The 27,196-nt window shown below is 48.0% G+C and overlaps 1 protein-coding gene across 1 annotated transcript in view; it reads left to right on the forward strand.

Annotated features, from left to right (window-relative positions):
• AGMO (alkylglycerol monooxygenase) overlaps positions 1-27,196 on the forward strand; it is a 375,267-nt gene that overhangs the window by 26,103 nt on the left and 321,968 nt on the right. Inside the window, exon 3 of the mRNA XM_063925088.1 lies at positions 18,887-19,038. Within this exon, the coding sequence (XP_063781158.1) occupies positions 18,887-19,038 (152 nt within the window). The remainder of the gene's footprint in view (positions 1-18,886; positions 19,039-27,196) is intronic.

A 27,196-nucleotide genomic window follows, 5' to 3' on the forward strand; every position in this document is an offset into this window, starting at 1 on the left:
GGAGAGGATTAAACAGGCTGCTATAGAAGCAGCTGAGACGCTATCAGGAATAATTAGTATCAAAGATTCGTATCTCAATGTTATCCAGGACAAGGTAACTACTGAGTACTTAATTAATTCAGCTGAGAAGGTCACATGACCGCAGGACAAGAGGAGATTGGCTCTTTGATAGGATAAATCCCTGTTAGTAGAGACACTCGGGTTAAGCCCTGAAAAAGCTAGTTGCGAAATGTGCGCATCGGCATTGTAGTCTGCTCCGATGCTCTTGCACTGACCTATTATTGATTTTCTTTTGATGTTTACTGGGGTTCCGTGAAACCTATCTATACTATATATTGGGTTATTAGAGCACTGCACAGCGAACACGGGCACATCCGTGGGTCGGACAAATGCCGACCACAAGCTGATGCAGCTGTGATACCCATAATAATATACTTTATATTTCTTACATACATTGGGGTATTGGAGCGCTGCACAGTGAACACGGGAATACCCGTGGGTCGGACAAATACTGACCAAAAGCTGATGCTAATATTGAATAGTATTTACACTGTTGGAGTACTGTTATCTATGCTAGGATTAGACTTCAATATACTAGAGAGAATGTGATATTGGTGTAGTGCTAAGCACCAGAAATCAGAAAATATTTAGCATATCATATTAATGCTGATTCACTTATAGATTCCTGGTGCGATATCACATCTCTACATTCAATTGACACACACATTTATACAACAATCTGCATACACAGTCTCCAGCAGATGTAGGCTCAGCGGTCTATGTTTGTGTAGAATTTCAGTGCAGGCTCAGCGGTCTGTGCACATGTAGAATTTCAGTGTAGGCACAGCGGGCTATGCATACGTAGGATTTCAGTTTGCCTCACAACATATATTGGACGTGTCCCATGTGCATATTATATTAGTATTGCTCCTGACAATTTTTATGGTATTCAAGATAATTGCCACTACATAATTGGCAGAGCGATATGTATTGAAATTAATATTGAGGAGATTCAGATCCAATAGGCACGGGGTACCCCACAGTCATTCCTTGATCCATTACAACAGCATAGTATCAGGAACAATAAATATACTGTCATATTGTGGATCAATTCACAGATCGGGTGTAGCAGTATTACACAAATATAGGAATTTGTTATATGAACACGGTCCATTGCAATATAAAGTTATACAACTGACAATGACCAGTGGCCGGTGATTGCTGAATAATCTAGCCTGATCAATCACATATATCAGAATTGTCCTATGTGCAGATTCTACATACTGATTACCATCACTGCCATTGTTAAATTGTAGACAGCCTATCAGTATATAAATACCGGGGCAATATCAATGTGAATCAGTATGAAGTGGATACACACCAATAAAGCTCGGGGCAATTCATAGTCAATATGTGATTCACTAACACACTATACAGGGTTCTCTGTAGATATAGCCGCAATAGATACAGGCTTTATGGTCTAAATGTCTGTAGTAGTGCAATTTGCGTCATAAATAATTATCACATGGGCTCAATGGACTGTATGTCTGTGGCAGTTTATTTCGTGTCATAAAACAAATACTAGACGTATTAAATGTATAGAATACCCACACCAGTAATATAAGAAAACACAATACCAGCAACTCATGGGATAGAGGTTTAATGAATACATACAGATACTGTCATCTGCCCAATGTTGTCAGTATCATCATAATTTTACCTGTATCAGTTGTTACAGTTGAATCACCAGGGCACCGTTCATGTGAAGTGATACACAATATCTGTGGGTCTGTGGGGTGTGGAACACACTGTGACCAGTCCTGAGATTTGGTATATCAGCATATAAATTCCAGCGTATATCTCTTTCTGCTGACGTAGGATCAGCAGTCTGTGGATCTGCAGCGGCCGATTTCATAGATAGCAATTGGCATCCTACCATTATGGAAAATGAGCATCTGGTATCTTACGATATAATTTGAATTCTTAACAAATATAGACAAATGTAACTAGTGGGATTAATAGAAACAACAGAGTCTATTCTTACCCGATATAACACATCTTTACCCAATATATGGTGTGTCATGATAGGATCGGTACCCTTAAAATACAAGTGATTGGGTCTTTTCTTTATCAGGGGTATATAACATATGTGAGACACATTAAATATATTTCAAAAACCCCAAGAGAGAGTCAGTGCAATCAGAGGAGCAGACACATCTTTTACTTCTTATCACGTCTATATCTTTGAGCACACAGTTGGATTCTTTATTCAATTTTTAACCCTATCTTTCGCACACGGTCCGAAATATCGGTCTTTTAATATAATATAATAATAAAAGTTAAATTTTATCTCAATTCAGTGCACCTAGCAGTACAACCCCATCTAGGAGTGGCACTGCAGTGTCAGGCAGGATGGCACTTAAAAAAAAAATAGTCCCCAAACAGCACATGATGCAAAGAAAAAAAGAGGCGCACCAAGGTCGCTGTGTGACTAAGGTAAGCGACCCAAGTGGCCGACACAAACACCTGGCCCATCTAGGAGTCGCACTGCAGTGTCAGGCAGGATGGCACTTCAAAAAAATTGTCCCCAAACAGCACATGATGCAAAGAAAAAAAGAGGCGCACCAAGGTCGCTGTGTGACTAAGCTAAGCGACACAAGTGGCCGACACAAACACCTGGCCCATCTAGGAGTGGCACTGTAGTGTCAGGCAGGATGGAACTTCAAAAAAATAGTCCCCAAACAGCACATGATGCAAAGAAAAAAAAGAGGCGCACCAAGGTCGCTGTGTGACTAAGCTAAGCGACCCAAGTGGCCGACACAAACACCTGGCCCATCTAGGAGTGGCACTGCCGTGTCAGGCAGGATGGCACTGCAAAAAAATTGTCCCCAAACAGCACATGATGCAAAGAAAAAAAGAGTCGCACCAAGGTCGTTGTGTGACTTAGCTAAGCGACACAAATGGCCGACACAAACACCTGGCCCATCTAGGAGTGGCACTGCAGTGTCAGGCAGGATGGCACTTAAAAAAAATAGTCCCCAAAGAGCACATGATGCAAAGAAAAAAAGAGGCGCACCAAGGTCGCTGTGTGACTAAGGTAAGCGACCCAAGTGGCCGACACAAACACCTGGCCCATCTAGGAGTGGCACTGCAGTGTCAGGTAGGATGGCACTTCAAAAAAATTGTCCCCAAACAGCACATGATGCAAAGAAAAAAAGAGGCGCACCAAGGTCGCTGTGTGACTAAGCTAAGCAACACAAGTGGCCGACACAAACACCTGGCCCATCTAGGAGTGGCACTGCAGTTTCAGGCAGGATGGCACTTCAAAAAAATAGTCCCCAAACAGCACATGATGCAAAGAAAAAAAGAGGCGCAATGAGGTCGCTGTGTGACTAAGCTAAGCGACCCAAGTGGCCGACACAAACACCTGGGCCATCTAGGAGTGGCACTGCAGTGTCAGGCAAGATGGCACTTCAAAAAAATTGTCCCCAAACAGCACATGATGCAAAGAAAAAAAGAGGCACACCAAGGTCGCTGTGGGACTAAGCTAAGCGACACAAGTGGCCGACACAAACACCTGGCCCATCTAGGAGTCGCACTGCAGTGTCAGGCAGGATGGCACTTCAAAAAAATTGTCCCCAAACAGCACATGATGCAAAGAAAAAAAAAGGCGCACCAAGGTCGCTGTGTGACTAAGCTAAGCGACACAAGTGGCCGACACAAACACCTGGCCCATCTAGGAGTGGCACTGCAGTGTCAGGCAGTATGGCACTTCAAAAAAATAGTCCCCAAACAGCACATGATGCAAAGAAAAAAAGAGGCGCACCAAGGTCGCTGTGTGACTAAGCTAAGCGACACAAGTGGCCGACACAAACACCTGACCCATCTAGGAGTGGCACTGCAGTGTCAGGCAGGATGGCACTTCAAAAAAATTGTCCCCAAACAGCACATGATGCAAAGAAAAAAAGAGGCGCACCAAGGTCGCTGTGGGACTAAGCTAAGCGACACAAGTGGCCAACACAAACACCTGGCCCATCTAGGAGTGGCACTGCAGTGTCAGGCAGGATGGCACTTCAAAAAAATAGTCCCCAAACAGCACATGATGCAAAGAAAAAAAGAGGCGCACCAAGGTCGCTGTGTGACTAAGGTAAGCGACCCAAGTGGCCGACACAAACACCTGGCCCATCTAGGAGTGGCACTGCAGTGTCAGGCAGGATGGCACTTCAAAAAAATTGTCCCCAAACAGCACATGATGCAAAGAAAAAAAGAGGCGCACCAAGGTCGCTGTGTGACTAAGCTAAGCAACACAAGTGGCCGACACAAACACCTGGCCCATCTAGGAGTGGCACTGCAGTGTCAGGCAGGATGGCACTTCAAAAAAATTGTCCCCAAACAGCACATGATGCAAAGAAAAAAAGAGGCGCACCAAGGTCGCTGTGTGACTAAGCTAAGCCACCCAAGTGGCCGACACAAACACCTGGCCCATCTAGGAGTGGCACTGCAGTGTCAGGCAGGATGGCACTTCAAAAAAATTGTCCCCAAACAGCACATGATGCAAAGAAAAAAAGAGGCGCACCAAGGTCGCTGTGTGACTAAGCTAAGCGACACAAGTGGCCGACACAAACACCTGACCCATCTAGGAGTGGCACTGCAGTGTCAGGCAGGATGGCACTTCAAAAAAATTGTCCTCAATCAGCACATGATGCAAAGAAAAAAAGAGGCGCACCAAGGTCGCTGTGTGACTAAGCTAAGCGACACAAGTGGCCGACACAAACACCTGACCCATCTAGGAGTGGCACTGCAGTGTCAGGCAGGATGGCACTTCAAAAAAATTGTCCCCAAACAGCACATGATGCAAAGAAAAAAAGAGGCGCACCAAGGTCGCTGTGGGACTAAGCTAAGCGACACAAGTGGCCAACACAAACACCTGGCCCATCTAGGAGTGGCACTGCAGTGTCAGGCAGGATGGCACTTCAAAAAAATAGTCCCCAAACAGCACATGATGCAAAGAAAAAAAGAGGCGCACCAAGGTCGCTGTGTGACTAAGCTAAGCGACACAAGTGGCCGACACAAACACCTGACCCATCTAGGAGTGGCACTGCAGTGTCAGGCAGGATGGCACTTCAAAAAAATTGTCCTCAATCAGCACATGATGCAAAGAAAAAAAGAGGCGCACCAAGGTCGCTGTGTGACTAAGCTAAGCGACACAAGTGGCCAACACAAACACCTGGCCCATCTAGGAGTGGCACTGCAGTGTCAGGCAGGATGGCACTTCAAAAAAATTGTCCTCAATCAGCACATGATGCAAAGAAAAAAAGAGGCGCACCAAGGTCGCTGTGTGACTAAGCTAAGCGATCCAAGTGGCCGACACAAACACCTGGCCCATCTAGGAGTGGCACTGCAGTGTCAGGCAGGATGGCACTTCAAAAAAATTGTCCCCAAACAGCACACGATGCAAAGAAAAAAAGAGGCGCACCAAGGTCGCTGTGTGACTAAGCTAAGCGACACAAGTGGCCAACACAAACACCTGGCCCATCTAGGAGTGGCACTGCAGTGTCAGGCAGGATGGCACTTCAAAAAAATTGTCCCCAAACAGCACATGATGCAAAGAAAAAAAGAGGCGCACCAAGGTCGCTGTGTGACTAAGCTAAGCAACACAAGTGGCCGACACAAACACCTGGCCCATCTAGGAGTGGCACTGCAGTGTCAGGCAGGATGGCACTTCAAAAAAATTGTCCCCAAACAGCACATGATGCAAAGAAAAAAAGAGGCGCACCAAGGTCGCTGTGTGACTAAGCTAAGCCACCCAAGTGGCCGACACAAACACCTGGCCCATCTAGGAGTGGCACTGCAGTGTCAGGCAGGATGGCACTTCAAAAAAATTGTCCCCAAACAGCACATGATGCAAAGAAAAAAAGAGGCGCACCAAGGTCGCTGTGTGACTAAGCTAAGCGACACAAGTGGCCGACACAAACACCTGACCCATCTAGGAGTGGCACTGCAGTGTCAGGCAGGATGGCACTTCAAAAAAATTGTCCTCAATCAGCACATGATGCAAAGAAAAAAAGAGGCGCACCAAGGTCGCTGTGTGACTAAGCTAAGCGACACAAGTGGCCGACACAAACACCTGACCCATCTAGGAGTGGCACTGCAGTGTCAGGCAGGATGGCACTTCAAAAAAATTGTCCCCAAACAGCACATGATGCAAAGAAAAAAAGAGGCGCACCAAGGTCGCTGTGGGACTAAGCTAAGCGACACAAGTGGCCAACACAAACACCTGGCCCATCTAGGAGTGGCACTGCAGTGTCAGGCAGGATGGCACTTCAAAAAAATAGTCCCCAAACAGCACATGATGCAAAGAAAAAAAGAGGCGCACCAAGGTCGCTGTGTGACTAAGGTAAGCGACCCAAGTGGCCGACACAAACACCTGGCCCATCTAGGAGTGGCACTGCAGTGTCAGGCAGGATGGCACTTCAAAAAAATTGTCCCCAAACAGCACATGATGCAAAGAAAAAAAGAGGCGCACCAAGGTCGCTGTGTGACTAAGCTAAGCAACACAAGTGGCCGACACAAACACCTGGCCCATCTAGGAGTGGCACTGCAGTGTCAGGCAGGATGGCACTTCAAAAAAATTGTCCCCAAACAGCACATGATGCAAAGAAAAAAAGAGGCGCACCAAGGTCGCTGTGTGACTAAGCTAAGCCACCCAAGTGGCCGACACAAACACCTGGCCCATCTAGGAGTGGCACTGCAGTGTCAGGCAGGATGGCACTTCAAAAAAATTGTCCCCAAACAGCACATGATGCAAAGAAAAAAAGAGGCGCACCAAGGTCGCTGTGTGACTAAGCTAAGCGACACAAGTGGCCGACACAAACACCTGACCCATCTAGGAGTGGCACTGCAGTGTCAGGCAGGATGGCACTTCAAAAAAATTGTCCTCAATCAGCACATGATGCAAAGAAAAAAAGAGGCGCACCAAGGTCGCTGTGTGACTAAGCTAAGCGACACAAGTGGCCGACACAAACACCTGACCCATCTAGGAGTGGCACTGCAGTGTCAGGCAGGATGGCACTTCAAAAAAATTGTCCCCAAACAGCACATGATGCAAAGAAAAAAAGAGGCGCACCAAGGTCGCTGTGGGACTAAGCTAAGCGACACAAGTGGCCAACACAAACACCTGGCCCATCTAGGAGTGGCACTGCAGTGTCAGGCAGGATGGCACTTCAAAAAAATAGTCCCCAAACAGCACATGATGCAAAGAAAAAAAGAGGCGCACCAAGGTCGCTGTGTGACTAAGCTAAGCCACCCAAGTGGCCGACACAAACACCTGGCCCATCTAGGAGTGGCACTGCAGTGTCAGGCAGGATGGCACTTCAAAAAAATAGTCCCCAAACAGCACATGATGCAAAGAAAAAAAGAGGCGCACCAAGGTCACTGTGTGACTAAGCTAAGCGACACAAGTGGCCGACACAAACACCTGACCCATCTAGGAGTGGCACTGCAGTGTCAGGCAGGATGGCACTTCAAAAAAATTGTCCTCAATCAGCACATGATGCAAAGAAAAAAAGAGGCGCACCAAGGTCGCTGTGTGACTAAGCTAAGCGACACAAGTGGCCAACACAAACACCTGGCCCATCTAGGAGTGGCACTGCAGTGTCAGGCAGGATGGCACTTCAAAAAAATTGTCCTCAATCAGCACATGATGCAAAGAAAAAAAGAGGCGCACCAAGGTCGCTGTGTGACTAAGCTAAGCGATCCAAGTGGCCGACACAAACACCTGGCCCATCTAGGAGTGGCACTGCAGTGTCAGGCAGGATGGCACTTCAAAAAAATTGTCCCCAAACAGCACACGATGCAAAGAAAAAAAGAGGCGCACCAAGGTCGCTGTGTGACTAAGCTAAGCGACACAAGTGGCCAACACAAACACCTGGCCCATCTAGGAGTGGCACTGCAGTGTCAGGCAGGATGGCACTTCAAAAAAATTGTCCCCAAACAGCACATAATGCAAAGAAAAAAAGAGGCGCACCAAGGTCGCTGTGTGACTAAGCTAAGCGACACAAGTGGCCAACACAAACACCTGGCCCATCTAGGAGTGGCACTGCAGTGTCAGGCAGGATGGTACTTCAAAAAAATTGTCCCCAAACAGCACATGATGCAAAGAAAAAAAGAGGCGCACCAAGGTCGCTGTGTGACTAAGCTAAGCGACACAAGTGGCCGACACAAACACCTGGCCCATCTAGGAGTGGCACTGCGGTGTCAGGCAGGATAGCACTTCAAAAAAATAGTCCCCAAACAGCACATGATGCAAAGAAAAAAAGAGGCGCACCAAGGTCGCTGTGTGACTAAGCTAAGCGACACAAGTGGCCGACACAAACACCTGGCCCATCTAGGAGTGGCACTGCAGTGTCAGGCAGGATGGCACTTCAATAAAATTGTCCCCAAACAGCACATGATGCAAAGAAAAAAAGAGGCGCACCAAGGTCGCTGTATATATACTGGTGGTCACTGTCAGCAAACTGCAAAACTAAAATGCACCACAGGTATAGAATGTAGATGGATAGTATACTTGACGACACAGAGGTAGGTACAGCAGTGGCCTTCCGTACCGTACTGCTATATATACTGGTGGTCACTGTGTCAGCAAACTGCACAACTGAAATGCACCACAGGTATAGAATGTAGATGGATAGTATACTTGACGACACAGAGGTAGGTACAGCAGTGGCCTTCCGTACCGTACTGCTATATATACTGGTGGTCACTGTGTCAGCAAACTGCACAACTGAAATGCACCACAGGTATAGAATGTAGATGGATAGTATACTTGACGACACAGAGGTAGGTACAGCAGTGGCCTTCCGTACCGTACTGCTATATATACTGGTGGTCACTGTGTCAGCAAACTGCACAACTGAAATGCACCACAGGTATAGAATGAGAATCTAGATGGATAGTATGCTTGACGACACAGAGGTAGGTACAGCAGTGGCCTACTGTACCGTAATGCTATATATTATATACTGGTGGTCAGCAAACTGTGCAAAACTTAAATGCACCACAGGTATGGATGGATAGTATACTTGACGACACAGAGGTAGGTACAGCAGTGGCCTTCTGTACCGTACTCCTATATATTATATACTGGTGGTCAGCAAAATTATGCACTGTACTCCTACTATATACTACACAATGCAGCACAGATATGGAGTGTTTTTCAGGCAGACAACGTATACTGGTGGTCACTGGTCAGCAAAACTCTGCACTGTACTCCTCCTATATATTATTATTATACTGGTGGTCCCCAGTCCCCACAATAAAGCAGTGTGAGCACAGATATATGCAGCACACTGAGCACAGATATGGAGTCTTTTTCAGGCAGACAACGTATACTGGTGGTCACTGTCAGAAAAACTCTGCACTGTACTCCTCCTATATAATACAGCTGCTCCCCAGTCTCCACAATTAAGCAGTGTGAGCACAGATATATGCAGCACACTGAGCACAGATAAGGAGCGTTTTTTTCAGGCAGAGAACGGATAAAACTGGTGGTCACTGATCAGCAATACTCTGCACTGTACTCCTCCTATATTAATATAAAGCTGCTCCCCAGTCCCCACAATGATATAAGCAAGCACAAATATTTGCATCAACTCAACAATGAATAAACGGAGAGGACGCCAGCCACGTCCTCTCCCTAACATTTCCAATGCACGAGTGAAAATGGCGGCGACGCGCGGCTGCTTATATAGAATCCGAATCTCGCGAGAATCCGACAGCGGGATGATGACGTTCGGGCGCGCTCGGGTTAACCGAGCCATACGGGAGAATCCGAGTATGCCTCGGACCCGTGTAAAATGGGTGAAGTTCGGGGGGGTTCGGTTTCCGAGGAACCGAACCCGCTCATCACTAGTTTTCATATATACTGTATATATGTGTAATATATAATAGTTTTGTTTTTTGATTATACAAAAGCACGGCTGCTCCCACTCTCTGACCAATCAGATCATTACAATGTATTCCTATAGCAGTGGCCGGGAGTGAACCCTCTGTTGTAATGGGACCCATTAGGGGCATACTTGCTGACCTGGCTGCCCCCTCTTCCAGGAAGGGGAGCCCAGTCCACGCATAGGGGGCGTGGCCAATGGTTACTGGGTTTGTCGGGGATGTGGTAGACAGGGTGGTGGGCATACCAGGGGAGTGGCCTTGAGAACACATCATCGTCGCTCCACCCTTCCCCCCGAAACACACACACTCTACAGTGCTGAGGAAACAGGCACTGTACTGTAGAGCAGGGGGCGTGGCTATGGTGATGCAATTCAGGGCAAATTGCGTCACCGCCTCAAACCCCCCTGGACCACCCACTTTCACCAAAAGCTGAAGGGGTAGTGTGTGGAGTGCGGGCCAGATCCGGGCTATTCTGGGAGGGTAGGCAAGACTGGTTAGGGGTAGTTGTGTGTCGTATGTGTGGCTTTTATCTTTTGCCTGTGTGCCTACATGGACCCTTTCCATGTGGATGTCAGCAACACAGGGCTGAACAACGGTGTGTTGTGGGGAGTGTTTTTTTTTTTATAAAATACTTTTTTCACTGTGTGTTTCCAGTCATTGTTCTAATTTTATTAAGAATTTACTGGTACACTGAAGTTCCCAGCTGGCATGGGAGGCCAGGAAATGCTGGCATTTGTGGTTCTCCAAGTTCCACCATGCTCTGGCAGCTATTAAATTTGACATTACCATGTTAGCTGGGACCTATAGTGAGCCTTTAGGGGAAATTAAATTAGCCACGGCAACTTACTACAGGCTAATTGATCCCTCAGGGCTATTCAATTAGTCCCCGCAGGCTGCACTTAATTTCTTTGCGGGGTGAGCAGACCTGAAAATAAATTCCTGATAAATAGCCTGTTGTGGGGTGCCCGAACCATGTTAATGCATACTGTAAGTCAGGGAACCCAGATTCTGACGAGATAAAAAGAGCTCAAATTGAATAGCCCCGTGCATTAAAGCTCAAGACTACCGGCTTTTTTCATACCCGATAAATTACCGGGTCTAATTGAATTCCCCCTTAGTGAGCCAGTAAAGAACTGTAATATTTGTATTCTCTAAACAGTATTTATAAACCCCACACCCACAGCACCAGGAGGGGGTTCAGTATGATTTCCCGATGGACGGGATGCCGGCGGTTAGAATTCCGACAGCAGCATCCCGTCCATCAGAATCCCGACAGCCCCCCATTAAGCCCCCTAACCCTCCTCTGCCCCCCACCCTAACCCTCCCTTGTGGGTGCCTAAACCTAAGCCTCCCTGCTTGGTGCCTAACCGTAACCCTCCCTTCCCCGCTACCTAAACCTAACCCTCCCCACTTGATGCCTAACCCTAACCTCCCCTTCTATGTTCCTAAACCTAACCTTCCCTTCCCAGTCCCTAACACTAACCTTCCCGTTGCTGCCCCTTAACCCTAACCCACTTTGTCCTGCCTACACCTAACCCCCCTCCCCTGCGGCAGGACGCCAGTGCGTCCCGCTGTCAGAACGATCGGGATGCCGGCATCCCGAGCGGCGTCTGTATCTAGTCTTCCTTCGGGATCCCAGCGTTGGTATATCGACCGCTGGGATCCCGTCTGTCGGGAAGCTAACTGCTTTCCCCAGGAGGCTCATTCAGAAGTGGTCGCAAAGCGGCTATTGGGGGTCATTCCGAGTTGATCGCTCACTAGCAGTTTTTAGCAGCCGTGCAAACGCATTGTCGCGCCCACCGAGGAGTGTATTTTCGCTTTGCAGAAGTGCGAACGCTTGTGCAGCAGAGCGCCTGCAAAATCTTTTTGTGCAAAACAAGACCAGCCCTGTAGTTACTCTTCGTGTGTGTTGATTCTAACGACGGAGGGACGACTTTTGATGTCACACACCCGCCCAGCCACGCCTGCGTTTTTTCAGCCACGCCTGCTTTTTGCCAAACACTCCCTGAAAACGGTCAGTTGCCACCCAGAAACGCCCCCTTCATGTCAATCTTCCTGCGTTCGGCCGTGCGACAGGAATGTTCGTTAGACTCTGTGCAAACCCACGATGCTCATTGTACCCGTACGACGCGCCAGCGCACTGCGGTGCATACGCATGCGCAGATATGCCGATTTGTAGCCTGATCGCTGCGCTGCGAACAACGGCAGCTAGCGATCAACTCGGAATAACCCCCCATTGTACGCACATCGGTGGATGTTTTCTTACTACACATGCGTTTGAGCCGCAGGGCCCATGTGCAGCGAGTTAACTGTGATTGCACCAAGGAATTAGTCGTAAAATGAGTGATAGGAAGACAGAGTTTGGGGGTGGTAAAGGGGAATGGTCGGGTAAAAGCAGGAACGTCTGCACGCGGCATGACCCGATTTGACCCTGTTGGATGGAAATGACGCAACTGCAGTGGCCGTCTATATGCTCAGGTTAGCTTCTGCCCATATTTCCATATAATCGCAATTGCAAACGGCAAAAGATAGCAACAGCAGTAGCTAGAAAACTCACACCTGAATGTGCCTCCAGGTGTGTGGGAAATAGCCCTATCATCAACATGTTGCTGAGTCTTCCTAGGAGGCCTAGGGCTGGTTTGCAGTAAGTCATGTTTCCACCCTGTTACTCCACCACCCTAGCTGGTAAATCCTAGTACTGGTCAATGGAAAATTCTAGGGGACACCACGCTGTTTGTCCTAGTGCTGGTTGTGAAGTGAGGGGGAGGCGGGTACACAGGGACATCTTGGATAGAGATTAAAGGAGCCGTTGCCCACAGCAACCAAACAGCGCCCGACTGTCATTTTTCAAACACAGACTGTAAAATGACAAGGGCGGTATGTACTAAGCATTGCCTAGAAGCTGAGTGGTTGGTACTTTAGCTCTCTCCAAGATTTGATAACTCTCAAGTAAACTTGAGAAAACTTGCTTCACAGAAAGGGTAGTGGATAGGTGGAATAGCCTCCCATCAGAGGTGGTACGGTAGAGGCTAATACAGTAGAGCAATTTGAACACGCTTGGGATAGACATAAGGATATCCTTACAAAGACCTAAGGAACAGATAGGGTTGAGGTGACCAAAAGGTAAAAATGGGCAGACTAGATGGGCCAAGTGGTTCTTATCTGTCGTCAAATTCTCTGTTTCTATCTCCTCCAAATGTTTTGTTACGCGATTGTGTTGCCACGATCTTTGTTGTGTAGGCTTCAGACAAATTTTAATTCTGTTGTGCACAGCCCATTAATGTATAGGGTGGCAAAAACACCCCAGCGCTGTATTTTGCTGTCAGTAAAGCTTTTTACCCTTTGATAAATACGCCCATTATACCCAGTAGCATAAAAGGTAATTTAGCATGTGGAAAATGTGGCACATGTGTGCCTCATTTTGTAATCTCCCTGCGAAAGGGCAGATGTTGGTGCACCTGGGTGCCCATGTTTTATGACGACTATACTGCCCTTATCAAATGGTCATAAATATCGTAAGTCTCCTAGTTTGGAACAGAGTTTAACACTTTAAGAACTCTGCAAGTTCCCCTCGTCTGTATCTTGTTGCAGTAAAGTGCCTCATTCCTCTGAACGTAGTGCAGCATGGAATAGGAGACAAAGCGGCCATTTTGGCTGCTCTGTGGCTGTGTGTCAGATGGATTTGTGTCAGCGCCATTGTGCTCACTGACAGGGCAGTAAATTGAGGGTCTGTTTAACGCCTGGCACCTGTGCAGGAAACAGGAGATTTCAGTTACCGGGCCTTTTACTTTGTGTTGCAAATGGCAGCTCCCTATTATCCCGAGAGAAAAAAACAACACAATTGAAACCATACTATTAACATGCCCTTTTCATCTGCGCAGCCAGGTCTCCATCTGGTAACGAGGCTTTGTACTGCTCTCTCTTTAACAATAACTTTTTTTTTTTTTGTGGTCACTAGAACATTTTTATATTCTGAAGAAGTAGCAGGAATTGCAGGGTTTCTGCCCCTGGAAATAACACTTAGAGTATGGGAAATAATATTACGCGCTGTGAAAATAATAATTTTAATAATGGTGATTTATGAGTGTGCAGCTATTTTGTGGTGTCATGCAAAGAATTATGGGAACAGCTGGGCTGATCTCTGCGCCATCTTTTGAGAGCAGCTGGGTTGATCTCTGCGCCACCTTATGGGAGCAGCTGGGCTGATCTCTGCGACACCTTATGGGAGCAGCTGGGCTGATCTCTGCGACACCTTATGGGAGCAGCTGAGCTGATCTCTGCGACATCTTATGGGAGCAGCTGGGCTGATCTCTGCGACATCTTATGGGAGCAGCTGAGCTGATCTCCGTGCCATCACCTGTGCTGATCTCTGTGCCACCTTATGGGAACAGCTGGGCTGATCTCTGCGACACCTTATGGGAGCAGCTGAGCTGATCTCTGCGACATCTTATGGGAGCAGCTGGGCTGATCTCTGCGACACCTTATGGGAGCAGCTGAGCTGATCTCTGCGACATCTTATGGGAACAGCTGATCTGATCTCTGCGACATCTTATGGGAACAGCTGAGCTGATCTCTGCGACACCTTATGGGAGCAGCTGGGCTGATCTCCGTGCCATCACCTGTGCTGATCTCTGTGCCACCTTATGGGAACAGCTGGGCTAATCACTGCGCCCTCCCATGGAGGCAGCTGGGCTGATCTCTGCGCCCTCTCATGGGAACAGCTGGGCTGTTTTCTCGCCATCCCATGGGAACAGCTGGGCTGATCTCTTATCCCTCTCATGGGAACAGCTGGGCTGATCTCTGCGCCCTCTCATGGGAACAGCTGGGCTGATCTCTGCGCCCTCCCATGGGAACAGCTGGGCTGATCTCTTCTCCCTCTCATGGGAACAGCTGGGCTTATCTCTGCGCCCTCTCATGGGAACAGCTCGGCTGATCTCTGCGCCCTCCCATGGGAACAGCTGGGCTGATCTCTTCTCCCTCTCATGGGAACAGCTGGGCTTATCTCTGCGCCCTCTCATGGGAACAGCTGGGCTGATCTCTGCGCCCTCTCATGGGAACAGCTGGGCTGATCTCTGCGCCCTCCCATGGGAACAGCTGAGCTGATCTCTTCTCCCTCTCATGGGAACAGCTGGGCTTATCTCTGTGCCCTCTCATGGGAACAGCTGGGCTGATCTCTGCGCCCTCCCATGGGAACAGCTGGGCTGAACTCTTATCCCTCTCATGGGAACAGCTGGGCTGATCTCTGCGCCCTCTCATGGGAACAGCTGGGTTGATCTCTGCGCCCTCCCATGGGAACAGCTGGGCTGATCTCTTCTCCCTCTCATGGAAACAGCTGGGCTTATCTCTGCGCCCTCTCATGGGAACGGCTGGGCTGATCTCTACTCCCTCTCATGGGAACAGCTGGGCTGATCTCTGCGCCCTCTCATGGGAACAGCTGGGTTGATCTCTGCGCCCTCTCATGGGAACAGCTGGGCTGATCTCTGCGCCCTCCCATGGGAACAGCTGGGTTGATCTCTGCGCCCTCTCATGGGAACAGCTGGGCTGATCTCTTCTTCCTCTCATGGGAACAGCTGGGCTGATCTCTGCGCCCTCTCATGGGAACAGCTGGGCTGATCTCTACTCCCTCTCATGGGAATGAATGGGCTGATTTCTGCGCCCTCTCATGGGAACAGCTGGGCTGATCTCTTCTCCCTCTCATGGGAACAGCTGGGCTTATCTCTGCGCCCTCTCATGGGAACAGCTGGGCTGATCTCTGCGCCCTCTCATGGAAACAGCTGGGCTGATCTCTACTCCCTCTCATGGGAATGAATGGGCTGATTTCTGCGCCCTCTCATGGGAACAGCTGGGCTGATCTCTGCGCCCTTTCATGGAAACAGCTGGGCTGATCTCTGCGCCCTCTCATGGGAACAGCTGGGCTGATCTCTGCGCCCTCTCATGGAAACAGCTGGGCTGATCTCTGCGCCCTCTCATGGGAACAGCTGGGCTGATCTCTGCGCCCTCTCATGGGAACAGCTGGGCTGATCTCTGCGCCCTCTCATGGAAACAGCTGGGCTGATCTCTACTCCCTCTCATGGGAATGAATGGGCTGATCTCTTCTCCCTCTCATGGGAACAGCTGGGCTGATCTCTGCGCCCTCTCATGGAAACAGCTGGGCTGATCTCTGCGCCCTCTCATGGGAACGGCTGGGCTGATCTCTTCTCCCTCTCATGGGAACAGCTGGGCTGATCTCTGCGCCCTCTCATGGGAACATCTAGGCTGAACTCTCCGCCCTCTCATGGGAACAGCTGGGTTGATCTCTTCTCCCTCTCATGGGAACAGCTGGGCTGATCTCTGCGCCCTCTCATGGGAACAGCTGGGCTGATCTCTGCGCCCTCTCATGGGAACTTCTAGGCTTATCTCTGCGCCCTCTCATGGGAACAGCTGGGTTGATCTCTTCTCCCTCTCATGGGAACAGCTGGGCTGATCTCTGCGCCCTCTCATGGAAACAGCTGGGCTGATCTCTACTCCCTCTCATGGGAATGAATGGGCTGATTTCTGCGCCCTCTCATGGGAACAGCTGGGCTGATCTCTTCTCCCTCTCATGGGAACAGCTGGGCTTATCTCTGCGCCCTCTCATGGGAACAGCTGGGCTGATCTCTGCGCCCTCTCATGAAAACAGCTGGGCTGATCTCTGCGCCCTCTCATGGGAACGCCTGGGCTGATCTCTTCTTCCTCTCATGGGAACAGCTGGGCTGATCTCTGCGCCCTCTCATGGGAACATCTAGGCTGAACTCTCCGCCCTCTCATGGGAACAGCTGGGCTGATCTCTGCGCCCTCTCATGGGAACATCTAGGCTGAACTCTCCGCCCTCTCATGGGAACAGCTGGGCTGATCTCTGCGCCCTCTCATGGGAACAGCTGGGCTGATCTCTGCGCCCTCTCATGGGAACATCTAGGCTGATCTCTGCGCCCTCTCATGGGAACAGCTGGGTTGATCTCTTCTCCCTCTCATGGGAACAGCTGGGCTGATCTCTGCGCTCTCTCATGGGAACAGCTGGGCTGATCTCTGCGCCCTCTCATGGGAACAGCTCGGCTGATCTCTGCACCCTCTCCTGTGAACAGCTGGGCTGATCTCGTCTCCCTCTCATGGGAACAGCTGGGCTGATCTCTGCGCCCTCTCATGGAAATGGCTGGGCTGATCTCTGCGCCCTCTCATGGGAACGGCTGGGCTGATCTCTTCTCCCTCTCATGGGAACAGCTAGGCTGATCTCTGCGCCCTCTCATGGGAACAGCTGAGCTAATCTCTGCGCCCTCTCATGGGAACAGCTGGGCTGATCTCTGCGCCCTCTCATGGGAACATCTAGGCTGATCTCTGCGCCCTCTCATGGGAACAGCTGGGTTGATCTCTTCTCCCTCTCATGGGAACAGCTGGGCTGATCTCTGCGCCCTCTCATGGGAACAGCTGGGCTGATCTCTGCGCCCTCTCATGGGAACAGCTCGGCTGATCTCTGCACCCTCTCATGTGAACAGCTGGGCTGATCTCGTCTCCCTCTCATGGGAACAGCTGGGCTGATCTCGTCTCCCTCTCATGGAAATGGCTGGGCTGATCTCTGCGCCCTCTCATGGGAACGGCTGGGCTGATCTCTTCTCCCTCTCATGGGAACAGCTAGGCTGATCTCTGCGCCCTCTCATGGGAACAGCTGGGCTGATCTCTGCGCCCTCTCATGGGACCAGCTGGGTTGATCTCTTCTCCCTCTCATGGGAAGAGCTGGGCTGATCTCTGCGCCCTCTCATGGGAACAGCTGGGCTGATCTCTTCTCTCTCCTATGGGAACAGCTGGGCTGATCTTTTCTCCCTGTCATGGGAACATCTAGGCTGAACTCTGCACCCTCTCATGGGAACGGCTTTGCTGATCTCTTTTCCCTCTCATGGGAATAGCTGGGCTGATTTCTTTTCCCTCTCATGGGAACAGCTGGGCTGATCTCTTCTCCCTCTCATGGGAACAGCTGGGCTGATCTCTGCGCCCTCTCATGGGAACAGCTGGGCTGATCTCTGCGCCCTCTCATGGGAACAGCTGGGCTGATCTCTGCACCCTCTCATGGGAACAGCTGGGCCCTCTCATTTTTATTGAGGAAACTAGGTGGTTTTAACCAGGTTGCTGAAAAAATGTAATAAAAATAAATAAAGTGAATATCATAAATATAAAGTTATTTCTGTGTTGTCCACTGAACAGGCTGCCCCGGGCAGGTGCCTAGTTGTCCTATATAATAAGTATGGCCATATACACATTCTTAAATTATCTCCACACTATGGGTCCCGCTCATTATTGGGAGGTGACTGGCTCCTTATCATTAACTATCTACTGTACCTCGCCACGAGTTGCAATGGCGGATAAAAAAGTGATACAGCAATTCATAATTTATTCAGTTGTCTCCTAGCAGGGCATTGTGGGACTTGTAGTTTCATAGCAGCTGGAGAGTCATTGATTTTCACATACATAATGCACTATGTTCCAGAACGGCTGGGAGGCTCCCGAAAATGGGGCGGCACTCTCGGCCACCCAGAAAAAAAAGCCAAAGTCTCCCAGAGCTGGCCAACCCCCCGCTCCACCCCTCATCCGCTCGCTTGCAGAGCGAGTCATCATAGCCCCGCCCCCTGCTTTACAGTGACGGTAATCTGGCCATTTGTATAGTGGGGAAGGGGGCTGCAATGATGCTATTGTGCTTACATTCCCCCTCACCGTCCGCCTATGCTGATGCCCCACTTCCTGTTGAGCTGATCTTGCTGCCTCCTCCTGTAAGGGCAGACAGAACGTCAGCAAGTATGACACATTTCACACGCAATTTTGGAAATTTGCCATTTTTAGATTATAATTATATTTATTGGTAATATATATTCAAGCCTTTTCTGACTTACAAACGGTCTATTACGTGTTAATGAAAATGTTTTTCTTTGTTAAACAGTGTTGCTTTCAGAGGAGTAGAAGTGACCACTTATGTTTACGTATGGAACCACTACAGGCTGGCGGAATTGCCCTGGGATTCTGTGTGGACATGGGGGCTGACATTCCTCGGCGTAGACTTTGGATACTATTGGTTCCATCGGATGGCTCACGGTAGGAAATAAGTTGTATCTTCACAGCACGTCCTTCATAGAGAAAGCTCTTCTGTGTGTAGCATTTGTGTGTGATGTCGGTAGCTAGTAGATGGACTGTCAGTTACTATTAACTGCTATGCGATCCTTGTCAGAGCTGTTTCTATATATTATATTGTTTTAGTTGCTGTAAATGTGAATCTTCTTTCCTTCTCTATTTTTACCTGTTTCATTTAAATAATTTTTTTTATTTTTAACCATTGTTCACATACAGTGTTGGCAGCCATTTTGTGTTAGTTCACCAGGCATTAGTGACAAAGGGCCTAATTCAGCATGGATCGCTAATCTGAGAAATTGCCGTTGTGTGAAAGTAGAAAGGAGCCGCCCGACAGGAAGAAAAAACGCCCCGTGCAAGTTTGCGAATGCAATGCAGATCACCATCTATTCGCAGATGCGCAATTTCTCGAAACATGAAGATTTTTTGCCCTCTGAGCAAATGTAATTAGGTCTGAGGCTGCCAGTATTTTGCAACTGAGACCGGCTCGAAGACCCTCCCCAAAAACGCCTGGACACACCTGGATTTTTCCCGACACACCCAGAAAATGTCAGGTTTCCGCCCAGAAACGCCGGCTTCCTGTAAGTCAAACAGTGGCTACATTGTGTTTACGATTACCCACGTGTGTGCACATGACCAGTCGTTCAATAATCGATCGATTTGCGAATTCTCTAATTAGCAGTCCATGCTGAATAAGACCCATAACTGGGAGCGCTTTGTGTCCATTGCATGTAAACTTTAAAAATGACAAGAACATCTACTGACTGGAAAATGGAAATGCAGCTCTTTGATCTGTATCAAATCCAATTAAGACAATGGGCCTAAATCAGACCTCCCCTGACATGCGGGGGGACGCCCAGCACAGGGCTAGTCCGCCCCGCATGTCAGGCTCTACCCCGCCGCACAAATACAAAAGCATCACACAGCGGCGATGCTTTTGTACTTGAAGAGTAGCTCCCTACCATCACAGCTCCTGCACGCTGGCAGGGAGCTACTTGTCGCTGTCCTGGTCGCAGCGGCTGCGTGTGACGTGACGCAGCTGCCGTGGCCCGTCCCTCCTGTACGGTGGACCATGCCCCTAAAACGGTGGCCAAACGCCGCCGGCCCGCCCCCTCCCACCCAGCGACCTCCTTTGCCTGTCAAAGGCGATCGCAGGGCGCAGTTCAGACCTGATCAGCTGCTGTGCGAAAATGCACAGTGGCGATCAAGTATGAATTAGGTCCAATGACCTGAGGATGTAGAATATAGCTTTATGTATTTATTATTAGTCGGAAAGGTAATGCTCTAATAAATGTACCATTGTTTTTTATTTCAAAGCTACATTGGAATATCAGATTATTAATACTGAATGAGGTATTTATTACCTTCATACATGACATTTTAGTTTTGAGCTTCACTAGTTCCTTGAGATGTCATTCACTTAAAGGTGGACATCTGCTTTGAAGCATGAGAGCAGCACATAAGCTACCGTGTTCCCGTTTAGTTGCTGTGGAAATGAAATACGCATAAAGAAACTAGGAAACACAAATACATTTTCATATACAGTCCCACGGGTTTATACCCGGCTAAAATAACTGATGGTTTCTAGACAGTCCGAGAGGAAGCGATGATTTTAGTCCAGTGTCCAGATGGAATGAAGCCAGCTGTGTTCTGTGGTATTTACGTACAGCGTGCAAACATAAACTGTCACTTGAAATATATATGTGCAATTAAAGTCTATTTCTTTGCTTTGATCATTCACAACTTCTTAGTTTTCTAACTTTATGGGTTTTTTTCTCCCCAAAAGTCAATACTGTGCTCTAATTTGCGACAATATTCTGGGAAGCGTATTTATACACCTTTCCCACCTAATCCCCCCCCCCCCCCCCCCTATAAAAACCCCAGGTTTGACCTGGGTAGTGGCAGCTCCAGAGGTGGGCCTGCAACGCTATCCAAAGTTCAAATAGGGGAGGCACACCAACGGCCAGTGAGTCAGTTTGGAGTGGCAGTTGGTGGCAGTTGGTGTGGCTCCTCTATTTGAACTTTGGACAGCGCTGCAGCCCACGCATCTGGTGCTGCCGCTGGACCTGGGTTTTTGAACATGTTTCAAGCCATGTGACAGAGGCTTGAAACGCCGTTCACATCGCAAGCAGCACCCAAGGTATTGTCGGATCCTCCCTCTGCTGGCACATTTATACTGCACCGTTACCCGGGACCTGGCTGGGTTCAATCCTGGTTATTTTTCTCAGACCTTTCCCCACCAAACTTGGACCCGGATTGCCCCAGCAATAACTCTGTAATAAGTTTGGTGGAAAAAGAGAATTATTAGATAAATGAGAAGTAGAATCTATGGGCAACATCCCATCTTAAATAGAACTCCCATGCTATTACATTTACCCCTAGATTTCAGGACTCAGGAGCAAGACGTTTGTACATTAAGGCCCATACCATACACACTAGAAGACTTGAAAGATGGGAAAGATGAGCGATTTCTGTTGAACTCCCTGACAAACAATATTGAGTGTACACACGGAGTGATTTATACAAACGATCTGAACGACTGGGATTGAGAGTATGCAGATGCATGTATGGACGACTGACGTCCCGCTTCAAAAGAGTGTGGGGGCGCGCATCGTTCATCGGGCACGATTCAGACCCGATCACTGTTGTACAAAATTACACCGCGGCCGATTATCGAATGACTGTGCGTGCGTATGCACCGTAATACGCAGGCGTGTCGCCAAAAAGCGACAGAGTGGTGCAAAAATTTTGATCGCTAGGCGTTCGCAAGTTAATTGACAGCAAGCCGGCATTTGGGGGTGGTAACAGGCCATTTTCTGGGCGTGTCAGAAAAAACGTAGGCGTTCCCAAGTGTTTTCAGGGTGGGTGTGTGACGTCAGCTCCGGCCCCGATCAGCCTGTTCTGATCGCACTGTAGGAGTAAGTCCTGGGCTGCGCACAGACTGCGCACACTGGAAAAAATCATTAGATGGTGAGTGAGTTGCGAACGGATTTGCAAATGTCAACTGTCTGGCGAACTTTTCGCACAGCGTACACATGCATTCGCACACTTTCATGGGGCGGGTTTTCTCTCGCTATAGGTGGCTGCTATCTGGTCGCAGACCTCTGCAAAAACGCACAGCAGCGATCAGATCTGATTTCGCTGTGTACACACTAGACGATTTAAACGATAGATCGTTCAAAACCGTCGTTATCGCTCAAATAGCTGGAAAAAATCTTCTAGTGTGTATGTGTATAGGCCTTTTGTACGCAAGCCAAAGCTACTGAGACATTACAGACCTGTAACCATTTTTGATAGTAGCTTGTGACGTTTGCCTCAAACACTTAGGGGGTCATTCAGATCTGATCGCTGCTGTGCGTTTTCACACAGCGGGCGATCAGATCTGAACTGCGCATGCGTATGCACCGCAATGCGCAGGCACGACGGACGGCTGCAAAGGGGATCGCCGGTCAGCGACGGGTTTGTGCGAAGGATCCATTCGCACGGGCGTTCGCAAGGAGATTGACAGGAAGAGGGCAACTGACCATTTTCTGGGAGTGGTTGGAAAAATGCAGGCGTGTCCAAGCGTTTTCAGGGAGCGTGTCTGACGTCAAATCCGGTCCTGAACAGGCTGATGTGATCGCAGCGGCTGAGTAAGTTCTGGGCTGCGCAGAGACTGCAGAAAATCAGTTTGTGCAGCTCTGCTACACATGCGATCGCACACTTGCACAGTGAAATACACTCCGCTTGTAGGCGGCGACTATCTGATCGCAGGGCTGCAAAAAATGCAGCCCAGCAATCAGATCTGAATTAGTCCCTTAATTTTTACAGAGCCGGACAGAAACAAATTGGATTATGTCTAAAAAAAAAATCAAAAGCTTACCCCACACACGCAGAAATTTTCCTGTGTATACCGGCATAACGTGTGTAATTCAGGGACGAGTTGGGCAATTACTATGCACACTGACAATTCAATTTAATTTACTTATCTGATCTTAATTTGAAACCGTTTTTATTATTTTTATTGAATTTGACTGCATATCTCCAACATTCTGACAGATTCCTATAAATTCAATCAAATTTTATAACAGTAAATGGTACCCGATGTCTATTAGCTGGCAGCATAGAGGGGTGCCAGGAGCACATATATGCACCTATTACTTTTAAGTAAATAAATGTGTTTTCTAAATATGTATTTTATAGACAATGGTCCTCATTCCGAGTTGCTCGCTCGCTAGCTGCTTTTAGCAGCAGTGCAAATGCTAAGCCGTCGCCCTCTGGGAGTGTATCTTAGCTTAGCCGAAGTGCGAACGATTAGCAGAACTGCACAGGAAAAATGTCATGCCGTTTCTGAGTTGCTTCAGACCTACTCCTAGCTTGCGATGACTGCAGTCTGTTTAGTTCCTGGTTTGACGTCACAAACACACCCAGCGTTCGGCCAGCCACTCAGCCACTCCTGCGTTTTTGCCTGGCACGCCTGCGTTTTTTAGCACACTCCCTGAAAACGCGGAGTTGCCACCCAGAAACACCCACTTCCTGTCAAACTTACTACGAACACTCGAGCGACTGAAAAACGTTGCTCGAGCTTGGGTAAAACTGCAAAGTTTTGTGTCAAAGTACTTAGCGCATGCGCAGAATTGCCGCTTTTCCACTTGATCGCTGCGCTGCAAAAAACGTCAGCGAGCGATCAACTCGGAATGAGGGCCATTGTGTGTTTTAAAAAAATGTTTTGTTTCTTTTCTTTTTTTTATAATATAAAAGGGGAATATCTGTAACTGGGGAAATTTATCCCATAGCAGTAATTCTACCTCCTTGGGCATTAAATCTGTAAGGCCAAAACAAACTCTGGTAAGCAGTAATGGGTTAACCCCTTTCAGCAAATATTCTTGGTGATCTCTGAGCTACGGCTGCAGCATGCCATTCATTCTGATTGCACTGCGAATGTGCCCTCCAATCTAAACACATGTCCCTAAATACCACTTCGTTATGTTCCTGTGGATAGTATTCCACCGCGTCGTACAGAATCTCCTCCTCCCACTTCCTCCTAACCTGCTCAGCACTGCTGCTGCTTTGTTTTTCATCACGGTTAATGGGATCAACATATGCCGCTGTCAGCATGCCACATTACCTCTGGGTGACATATGACTCTTTCCTGCTCTAGAACCCTTGTTTGAGTTCTTTTAAAGCAGAGAACGACAACCTGATGCTCTCTTGGTGTTGTGGAACTACAAGTCCCAGCAGCCTCCAGAGCTATAGACTGCCTAAGATTAGTTTACAGTGAAACTATCTACCAAATTTGGAAGCTATGTATGTTATATATATATATATATATATATATATATATATATATATATATATATACATTATACAGTATCATAAAGTTATATGTACAGTGTGTGTGTGTGGCTAGATAGATAGATAGATAGATAGATAGATAGATAGACAGATAGACATGTAGTCACACAGGAGTGTAGCACTTCGGTTAGCACTCGAGAAGAGGCAATAGGCTTGTTAGCATCCAACGTTTCAGTGTCTTTACTGCACTGTCATCAGAGATACAAATAAAGATTAAAACAGGCTTATCTTATATCCGCTCTCACCAAGTAGAAGCCACATATTGCACTGCATATGTATGTTGTTATGGTGATGGGATGCTTATCGCGGAGGACGGCGAGCAACATGTAATAATATGAACTGGGGGAACTGTGTAGCATGCTGTAATGTGACCTGGTGCATTACTAGGGGGCAGGGTTGGACGGGCCCACATGGGTAAAGGGAGGACCCCCGGAGGGCCCCACTACCTTGGGGTGGAAGGGGGGGGGCACCCATGTTCCAGACTGCACACCTCCGATGGAGGAGGCTGCACCCGGGCCTCCTCCTCTTTTAAAGCGCCCCGGGTACCTACACATTGGAAAGGATGGCAATTGACATGTGCGCCAGCAGATTGAGATGCACCGCCCAGCGGAGCCACCCGTGTCCAGGTGGTAGAATAAAATAAAGGCAGTATATGTATGTGTTTTCCCCTTCTGGGCAGTGCCTCCCACCACCACCGCTGGCAATTAGTACCCTCATGGCTTTCCCCCAGCACCAACTGTCTGGGACAGATGACTATCAGTGTTACCCCTCGTTGTTATATCCTCCAGGCTGGGAATGAGCTGTGTTCCAGTGCTGTGCAAAGGAAGGATTACAGCCAAAGACTCCAAGTGGGTTTAAAGTATGGGCATACTAAAAAACAGGCCTCAAGAGCTTACAATCTTTCATATTCAATTTTTAATGTTAATAAGGGGCATGTGTGGCGTAATGTGTATAAGGGGTACTACTGTGTGGTGCAACATGAATAACCGACACTACTGTGTGATGTAATGTAAGGGGCACTACTGTGTGATGTAGTGTAAGGGGCATTACTGTGTGATGTAATGTAAGGAGCATTACTGTGTGATGTAATGTAAGGGGCACTACTGTGTGGTGTAATGTAAGGGGCACTACTGTGTGATGTAGTGTAAGGGGCATTACTGTGTGATGTAATGTAAGGAGCATTACTGTGTGATGTAATGTAAGGAGCACTACTGTGTGATGTAGTGTAAGGGGCACTACTGTGTGGCGTAATGTGTATAAGGGGTACACTGTGTGGTGCAACATGAATAACCGACACTACTGTGTGATGTAATGTAAGGGGCACTACTGTGTGATGTAATATAAGGGGCACTACTGTGTGATGTAATGTAAGGGGCACTACTGTGTGGTGTAATGTAAGGGGCACTACTGTGTGATGTAATATAAGGAGCATTACTGTGTGATGTAATGTAAGGGGCACTACTGTGTGGTGTAATGTAAGGGGCACTACTGTGTGATGTAGTGTAAGGGGCATTACTGTGTGATGTAATGTAAGGAGCATTACTGTGTGATGTAATGTAAGGAGCATTACTGTGTGATGTAATGTAAGGGGCATTACTGTGTGATGAATTATAAGGGGCATTACTGTGTGATGTAATATAAGGGGCACTACTGTGTGATGTAATGTAAGGGGCATTACTGTGTGATGTAATGTAAGGGGCACTACTGTGTGATGTAATGTAAGGGGCACTACTGTGTGACATAATGTAAGGGGCATTACTGTGTGATGTAATGTAAGGGGCACTACTGTGTGATGTAATGTAAGGAGCATTACTGTGTGATGTAATGTAAGGGGCATTACTGTGTGATGTAATGTAAGGGGCACTACTGTGTGATGTAATGTAAGGGGCACTACTGTGTGACATAATGTAAGGGGCATTACTGTGTGACATAATGTAAGGGGCACTACTGTGTGATGTAATGTAAGGGGCATTACTATGTGATGTAATGTAAGGAGCACTACTGTGTGATGTAATGTAAGGGGCATTACTGTGTGATGTAATGTAATGGGCACTACTGTGTGATGTAATGTAAGGGGCACTACTGTGTGACATAATGTAAGGGGCATTACTGTGTGATGTAATGTAAGGAGCACTACTGTGTGATGTAATGTAAGTGGCACTACTGTGTGATGTAATGTAAGGGGCATTACTGTGTGATGTAATGTAAGGGGCACTACTGTGTGACATAATGTAAGGGGCATTACTGTGTGATGTAATGTAAGGAGCACTACTGTGTGATGTAATGTAAGTGGCACTACTGTGTGATGTAATGTAAGGGGCATTACTGTGTGATGTAATGTAAGGAGCACTACTGTGTGATGTAATGTAAGGGGCATTACTGTGTGATGTAATGTAAGGGGCACTACTGTGTGATGTAATGTAAGGGGCACTACTGTGTGACATAATGTAAGGGGCATTACTGTGTGATGTAATGTAAGGAGCACTACTGTGTGATGTAATGTAAGGGGAATTACTGTGTGGTGCAATGTAAGGGGAATTACTGTGTGATGTAATGTAAGGGGCACTACTGTATGATATAATGTAAGGGGTACTACTGTCTGATGTAATGTAAGGGGAATTACTGTGTGGTGTAATGTAAGGGGCACTACTGTGTGACATAATGTAGGGGGCACTACTGTGTGACGTAATGTAGGGGGCACTACTGTGTGACATAATGTAAGGGGCACTACTGTGTGGTGTAATGTAGGGGGCACTACTGTGTGATGTAATGTAAGGGGCACTACTGGGTG

Source organism: Pseudophryne corroboree, chromosome 5 (assembly GCF_028390025.1).
Source record: "Pseudophryne corroboree isolate aPseCor3 chromosome 5, aPseCor3.hap2, whole genome shotgun sequence".
NCBI lineage: Eukaryota > Metazoa > Chordata > Amphibia > Anura > Myobatrachidae > Pseudophryne > Pseudophryne corroboree.